The sequence below is a fragment of the Trichoderma reesei genome (genome assembly GCF_000167675.1).
Source record: "Trichoderma reesei QM6a unplaced genomic scaffold TRIREscaffold_19, whole genome shotgun sequence".
NCBI classification, from domain to species: domain Eukaryota; kingdom Fungi; phylum Ascomycota; class Sordariomycetes; order Hypocreales; family Hypocreaceae; genus Trichoderma; species Trichoderma reesei.
In genome coordinates this window covers 509,263-517,009 of record NW_006711166.1, presented here as the reverse complement: position 1 = coordinate 517,009, position 7,747 = coordinate 509,263, and the positions used below count along the sequence as shown (strand labels likewise).

Below are 7,747 nucleotides of genomic sequence, written 5' to 3'. Positions count from 1 at the left end.
ATGGAACAAAGTGTCACTGTCTCGCCCAATCCGAGCTCCAACGCAGCCCCATCTGACGCCGAACCGTCTTCTAGCCCGTCAGATAGCGCCAGCTATCCTTCTCTATTCGAATGCTTTAGGTAATATTCTGGCAACGCTACGAGTGATGGGTTCCGAGAGGGCGTTTCCTCGTGATGGCCTGCGTCCTGGTTCCTGAGTCGAGCAGGTTAGTAGCCGCGACTTGACCCAGACTATGATAACCAGACATCGACGCCAGACTTGAGAGCAATGTCCAAGTACCCGCTACCTGGTGTCTCCCCAAGATTAAACCCCACCATGCCATGGAGTACAGATTACGGAATTCCATCGACGTGCCCCTCCATCCATCCATCCCAACCATCCCTTGCATCAGTCAACCGTTGCCCAAAGATAAAACCCAACCTCGACCTCATCACAGCTCTTGATCATTGATCATTTCCTAGCAACTCTTTCTTGCTTCTGTTCCCGACCTCAACCCCCTGTACTTCCCTAATACATCATCATCCACATCATCACCATGGTTGGACGTCTGGCCGGCAAAAACGCCATCATCACCGGTGCTGCGGGGTGAGTCGAAGCCCAAATCCCGTTCCCCATGGAACCACCCAGCCCAGCCAGATACTGACAGCATATACAGAGGCATTGGTCTGGAGACGGCAATCCTCTTTGCCAAAGAAGGCGCCAGCGTCCTCCTCGCCGACATCTCCGAGCCCGCTCTCGAAAAGGCCCTGGCCAAGGTCAAGCAGCTCGTCCCCAATGCCCCTCGCCTGGAGATCCGAGTACGTTCCACCACATGACCGCTACCAATGATCCAAAGAGATCGAAAGCTATGAGGGGAAAGCTCACACAAGAACATCTACGCCCCCCCAACAGAAATGCGACGTCTCCAAGGAGTCTGACGTCCAGGCCATGATCGAGTCCCTCGACGCCTGGGGCGGCCTCGACGTCATCTTCAACAACGCCGGCATCATGCACGCCCGCGACGACGATGCCGTCAACACCCCCGAGGACATCTGGGACCTCACCCACAACATCAACGTCAAGGGCGTCTGGTTCGGCTGCAAGCACGCCGTCCTCTCCCTGCGCCGCAACAAGAAGACGCGCGGCTCTGTCATCAACACGGCCTCCGTCGTCGCCCTCGTCGGCGCCGCCACGCCCCAGCTCGCCTACACCGCCTCCAAGGGCGCCGTCCTCGCCCTCACCCGCGAGCTTGCCATGGTCCATGCCCGCGAGGGCTTCCGCTTCAACAGCCTGTGCCCTGCGCCGCTCAACACGCCCCTGCTGCAGGACTGGCTGGGCGACGACCAGGCCAAGAGGCAGCGCCGCGAGGTGCACTTCCCCATGGGCCGGTTCGGCGAGGCCATCGAGCAGGCGCATGCCGTGGTGTTTCTGGCCAGCGACGAGGCCAGCTTCGTCAACGGTAGCGACTTTGTTGTCGACGGCGGCATGACCAAGGCGTACGTGACTGCTGAGGGACCTGCGCCGCCGGCACCGGTCAACAATGCCTTGAAGGATTCATTGGAGTAATGGGACTGCATGAAGGAAAGGGGAGATAGATGAAAGAATTAACGAAAGATCATGACACTACGTTGAGACTTTGATTGGTGTGCTACAAGGTGCATGTATGAAATTCGAAGAAGAACGTATGTACCCAACTCCGTCCAGATGCCTCCCTCCCCCTTGTCTATCTATATACATGTCTACATGCCTCTGTAGGTATACAAGGCCAAAAGTTCAGTTCCGCGTCGTTCGACTCCCCATGTCTTTTGAATCCCTTTCCCCCCAATTTATGAAGTTTCAGTCAAACTGCCCCTCCGTGTTACCATCTCCCATACTCTTGCTGCTCGAGCTGCCGCTCTGGATAGCCCCCAGGATGCCGTCAATGTAGCTTGCTCCGCTCCACTTCTGGTGCGTCAGCACGTCGCACCCGAGCTCCTTCTCGCGCCTCTGCACCAGCTCGACGTACGCCTTCATGCCGTCCGTCTTGAACTTCTTGGCCAGCTCGTTGGTGATGGTGGCCGTCGAGTGCAGGCCCGCCAGCGACACGAGCTGCAGCGTGAAGCCCTCCTTGGCAATGTCCCAGATGAAAGACTTGAGCGTCTCGTCCGTGAAGCCGTGCGCCATCCAGTTGAACGATGGCGACAAGTTGTACACGAGCACCTTACCGGGGTGGGCAGCCCGTACGGTGCGGCCCAGCTTGGCGGCCACCTCGACGTTGGGGTCGCCCGTCTCGACCCAGAGCAGGTCCGCAAAGGGGGCAAAGGCCAGCGCGCGCTTGGTGGCCGCCTCCATGCCGGCGCGGAAGTGGTAGTAGCCCTCGCGCGTGCGAGGCACGTCCCAGTTAAAGTAGACGGGCGTCTTGGTGTACTGCGCGGCGAGCGCGCGGCGGCGGGAGATGCCCATGTCGCGGTCCGCGGCCGTGGCCGACAGGTACTCGTCAATCTTGGCCTGGGCGACACCCTCCTTCTGCATGTGCTCGACGGCAGCTTCGTCAAACGTCACGAGCCGGCTGCTCTTCACCCACTTGGCCTCGAAGGCGTCAATCTCGGCGCCTGTGGCTCCCTTGGCCTCCATGGCCTGCAGCGTTTCGGCCAGGGGCTCGATGGAAGGGTCGGCGATGCCCAGGATGAACTCGTGGTCGCGGACGTCGATGGCTGACGAGAGGAGGCGGCCGGACTCGGAGTCGGTACGGGCAATGACGAGGTTCTCCGAGCCCATGACATCCCACTGGAAGCGCGCGGCGTTGAGACGGTTAATGTGCTCGCCCGTGGGCACCAGCACCTTGCCCGCCAGGTGGCCGCACTTCTTGCCTCCGTGAAGCTGGTCCTCAAAGTGCACCGCTGCGGCACCGTTCTCAGCAAACAGCTTGGCGAGCTTGAGCACCGCCGAAAGACCTCCGTGGCCAGTGTCGCCGTCGGCAATGATGGGTCGGAGATAGTCAATGTACGGCGTCTTGGCCCGTTGTTCCGGCGTCATCTTGCGGCGCATGTCCCACTGCTTGCGGTCATGCATAGACTGCGCTTTGGCCAGGCGCTGGACCTGGTTCGGGACGGTGTTGTACGGGTAGTCGCCAAAGTCAGGCGAAACCTCGTTGGTGCTGGTAAGGACGGATGAGCAGGCCCAGCCGGAGATGTAGAGGACCTCTTGGTGAGGCGCCTGCTGGGTCATCTGGACGGGGTCAATGGCGCCCACTGGTTGAGGAAGACAGATTAGCGACTCTTCACAAGAACTTGCATCAATGGTATGGACTTACTGGTATGGAGGGGCTCGCCCTTGGCTTCGCGCTCGCGGATCAGGTTGAACAGCTTGGTGGCCATGACAGAGCTCGGATACTTGAAGAACTGGCTGCCGCGCTTGGAGGCGACGTCTGCGGCGCTGTACGGGCGTCGAATGCCGGCAAAGCGAGGCGATGCCCACCACTCCTCAATCTCCTTGACCTGGGCCTCGTACAGCGCATCTTCGGCCGGGCCTGTCTTTTGCGACTCTGGCAGCAGCTGATACGCGTCTGCCGGCGGCACCGCGCGCGGGCCGGAGCTGGAGGGAGCAGCCATGCGAGCAGCAGACGTTGCAATGGCGCGTATAGCGGCAGAGGGCGGCATCGATCGTCGAAGAGCGGCCGCCGCCGAGGACGAGGTCAGAGAGCAGCCCCGCTGAGAGGCGCGTGAAGCTATTCGCATCATCTTGAACCGTGTGTAGCTTCTGGGAGACGGCGGATCGAGGTTGGAATTACCGAGGCAAACAATGTGTTTCGTCACTCAAGAACCCAGTTATGTAGCCAAGACACTCGTGCCTCCGGCCATGCGGCTCTTCTGCTTCCTCTTCCAGGGCGTCGCTCGACTTTATGAAGTGCTCGGCTTAATAATTCCATTCGACCTTGAATCGCCTCAGCAATGCGGAGGAGGGGCCGATAAAGGCGCGGCTGAGCCCAAATTGACCAATGGGGCCCCGCGGGGCTACCGACGGACCGAGCGGCGGCTTTCCTCGGCTGATTTGAGGGCGGTGACGGATCATTCTGGGCGTGTACCTGGAGGAAGAGGGAGGAGGATATGGAGGAACTGCTGGGATCAATATCTCGGGGTCTTTTTGTCATTCTCATTCTTTTCTTGTTTCTCCCTTCTATACTTCCAATTCTGTCCCTGATTACCGCTGCTTGCAAAGGCATCCCCGCGTTCCTCTGCCTCTTGTCGCTGTGTAAGTGAATGTCACTCCTGGAGCTTATCGGCGATAGCATCATCATGCAGCTCCCATAGCTAACCGCTTCTTCTGCCCCGCCATTCAGGAGCAGCTCGCCTTGTTCATTTATCCTCACCTTTGCCCACACCAAATCATGGCTCTCAACCTCACCTCGTCGGCTCGAGCCCTGCGCTCCTTCAAGGTCAGTCGAGTCTCCTCTTATAGCCTTCTATCGAGACCCATTTGACATAGACTGACACTCCTCCCGTCTACAGCCCTACACCCGCGCCGCCCTCCTCGCCAACGCCGCGCGATGCTACTCAACCGCTGAGCCCGACCTCAAGACGACGCTCAAGAGCGTCATCCCTGAGAAGCGCGAGCTGCTGAAGAAGGTCAAGGCCCACGGCAGCAAGGTCATTGGCGAGGTCAAGGTTGAGAACACCATTGGCGGCATGCGCGGGCTCAAGGCCATGGTCTGGGAGGGCTCCGTGCTCGACCCCAACGAGGGCATCCGCTTCCACGGCCGCACCATCAAGGACTGCCAGAAGGAGCTGCCCAAGGGCAAGACGGGCACCGAGATGCTGCCCGAGGCCATGTTTTGGCTGCTGTTGACCGGCCAGGTGCCCTCCGTCAACCAGGTCCGCCAGTTCTCCCGCGAGCTGGCCTCCCAGACCCAGATCCCCGCCTTCGTCAACAGGATGCTCGACGATTTCCCCAAGGATCTGCACCCCATGACCCAGTTTGCCATTGCCGTCTCGGCCCTCAACTACGAGTCCAAGTTTGCAAAGGCCTACGAGAAGGGCCTCGCCAAGGCCGACTACTGGGAGCCCACCTTTGACGACAGCATCTCGCTGCTCGCCAAGCTGCCCACCATTGCCGCCAAGATCTACCAGAACTCTTACCGCGGCGGCGGCGCCCTCCCTGCCGAGGTCGACCTTGAGCAGGATTGGTCATACAACTTTGCTGCCATGCTCGGCAAGGGCGGCAAGGAGAACGAGGACTTCCAGGACCTCCTCCGTCTCTACCTTGCCCTCCACGGCGACCACGAGGGTGGCAATGTGTCTGCCCACGCCACTCACCTTGTTGGTAGTGCCCTGAGTGACCCCTTCCTGTCTTACAGCGCTGGTCTCCAGGGTCTGGCCGGTCCTCTTCACGGGTAAGCTGTCCACTTATACTTACAATCAATCTTCCTATACAAACGTTGATTGCTAATCGTTCGCGCTTATGACGATAGACTTGCCGCCCAGGAAGTTCTCCGCTGGATCCTGCAGATGAAGGAGGCCATCCCCGCCAACTACACCGAGCAGGATGTCCACGACTACCTCTGGTCCACCCTCAACTCGGGCCGCGTCGTGCCCGGCTACGGACACGCCGTTCTGCGCAAGCCCGACCCTCGATTCGAGGCTCTCATGGACTATGCCGCTTCCCGCCCCGCGATTGCCAAGGACCCCGTCTTCCAGCTGGTTGAGAAGAACAGCCGCATCGCCCCCGAGGTGCTCAAGAAGCACGGCAAGACCAAGAACCCCTACCCCAACGTCGACAGCAGCTCCGGCGTCCTCTTCCACCACTACGGCTTCCACGAGACGCTCTACTACACGGCCACCTTTGGTGTTTCGCGTGGTCTCGGTCCTCTGGCTCAGCTCATCTGGGACCGCGCCCTGGGTCTGCCCATTGAGCGCCCCAAGAGCATCAACCTCGAGGGTATTCTGAAGCAGGTGGAGAGCAGCTAAGTGGTCAAGGATTGTCTGTAATGAGCCATGTACGAAAAGAAAAAGGTGGGTGGGGGGTTATTGAATCGGTTGAACATTCATATGAGTGTCGCAGAAGAGCAATTGTATATATTAGTACCTTGATGATTTAGCTCGCCCAGAGTCTGTTGAAGTAGCCTTGTTCTGCAATCAACGTCTACAATTGACAGGTGCCGGCTATCCCGTTAATGTCTTGCTTCTGGAGTTGCCGCTGGGCCACATTCTACTGGAGGAATTATAAACCCTGTCATTGCCTGTCACGGCAGCTGAAATTGTTTGGAGTATATTGGCAGTGAGCATATCTACCATTCGCCTTGTCTCCGCAGCCGAGTACCTTACCCTTCTGGAGGATATCACGAGCTGCGCTTCAGTGGAACATTCTCTAGGCTAAGTGTCTGCTGGTGACACAAGCGCTGCAACGTTGTAGGTCGACAATGTATATGATTAACTGGATGTTTCCAAAGAATGTTTTAATTATGTCAAGCGATGTCGAGGTTGTCCTTAACGAGGTAGTTGCTTGTCATGTACAGCAACTGCTTGATTTGTCCGTCAACGAGTTGTGCCACCATTCAGACGCATCGAACCATTGACACGCCACAAGTTCGGGGTCACAGCTCACCTACCTACCTTTCGATAACCTTGCACCACTACCCATGACAGAAGGACAGTGCTTTTCTCTGCCGGAGCAGGTCTGCGAAAGACTGCATTATCTGACGTTACAATGTCTACGAGTACATGGAGTTCATTTAGCCAACTGCTTCCTGTACAGCCTTCATTGTCGGTTGTAAGAGCCTGATCCTCGTATACAAGTACGATGCGTTGCGAAGGACTCCATTGAGGCACAATGGACTGCCACAGTGGACCATTTGAAGCAGCTGCTCAGATGGTCGTAAAGCTGTAGCGCCAACCCCGGAATGTAAAGTCATTGGACAACCTGAGGAGAGTTGACAGCTTTCTAGCGCTCGAAGCAAGGCATTCTAGAAGCAGCTTCCACAAAAGGCATAAGTAGCTGAGCTGTCTGCAACATCCGGGTTGCCCCTTTTCGACAAGGCAACTTGAGAAAACTTTCTATTTCTTAATGCTGTAGGCATGGTACTCTAGGTATGTAGAAGCCCTGTCTGCTTACCTTACGTCAAGCTCGTATTCTCATGATCCTGCTTGTTTAAGCAGAACGCGGAGTAACCTTAAACTTCGATCCTAGCATCTGTTGTTGTGCTCCGTCAAGGTGCAGGAAATACGGGCTAGACAAGGCTTTGTGCCAAGGAGGCCCAGATGGATCGGCGGCAAGGGAGGACTTGACCGAGGATGAGATTTGACTTGTGATGGTTGTTAACTGGTCATTGGTGGTACTGTTTGATAGAACTTGTCGCCTTCTTCCTCTAGTTGTCTGGTCAATTGTTTCTTTTAGCAGGCTCCCTAATGTCAATTACATGTAGTATTCACAACCTCGATTGTGTTGACTTATAATACATCTCTCGGCCGAAGCGGTCTCCTTCAATGCAACACGACCCATTTCGGGAGTTGACAACTGCACGATCCAAGGTCCAATGGAACAGTGACAGCAATTCGAACAAAGAATACGAATACCCCCTTCAACAAGATGGGTCCCTCCTGTCCAGCGGCACATGGACATGTGTAATAGCGCGTGTCAGACCCCCCTGCTAGCCCAAGCCTTAACAGCCTCGATTTCTCATCTGGGAAGCTGGCATCTTCGACGCTGCGGGACCACCCCTGTTTCAACTTCACTTGCTATAACTGGATAGGACAAAAATATCAATCAAGGCTCAAGGGAACGTTTGCTGTTGTTT

The 7,747-nt window shown here is 57.0% G+C and overlaps 3 protein-coding genes across 3 annotated transcripts; 2 read left to right on the top strand and 1 right to left on the bottom strand.

Annotated features, from left to right (window-relative positions):
* The first annotated feature begins 502 nt into the window (after positions 1 to 502).
* TRIREDRAFT_123265 (uncharacterized protein) lies at positions 503 to 1,563 on the top strand. Its single transcript, XM_006967864.1, has 3 exons — positions 503 to 585; positions 656 to 797; positions 892 to 1,563. Exons 1-3 carry the CDS (start codon positions 536 to 538, stop codon positions 1,543 to 1,545), a joined length of 846 nt encoding a protein of 281 aa, XP_006967926.1. The 5' UTR covers positions 503 to 535; the 3' UTR covers positions 1,546 to 1,563.
* A 252-nt stretch (positions 1,564 to 1,815) lies between these two features.
* TRIREDRAFT_66541 (methylisocitrate lyase) lies at positions 1,816 to 3,569 on the bottom strand (the record flags this gene model as incomplete). The annotated part of the gene is made up of 2 exons (XM_006967780.1): positions 1,816 to 3,209; positions 3,272 to 3,569. The coding sequence occupies 2 exons, from the start codon at positions 3,567 to 3,569 to the stop codon at positions 1,816 to 1,818; spliced, it is 1,692 nt and encodes a 563-aa protein (XP_006967842.1).
* A 570-nt stretch (positions 3,570 to 4,139) lies between these two features.
* TRIREDRAFT_80621 (2-methylcitrate synthase) lies at positions 4,140 to 5,921 on the top strand (the record flags this gene model as incomplete). Its single annotated transcript, XM_006967863.1, has 4 exons — positions 4,140 to 4,209; positions 4,298 to 4,393; positions 4,467 to 5,347; positions 5,426 to 5,921. Exons 2-4 carry the CDS (start codon positions 4,346 to 4,348, stop codon positions 5,919 to 5,921), a joined length of 1,425 nt encoding a protein of 474 aa, XP_006967925.1. The 5' UTR covers positions 4,140 to 4,209; positions 4,298 to 4,345.
* Positions 5,922 to 7,747: the final 1,826 nt, after the last annotated feature.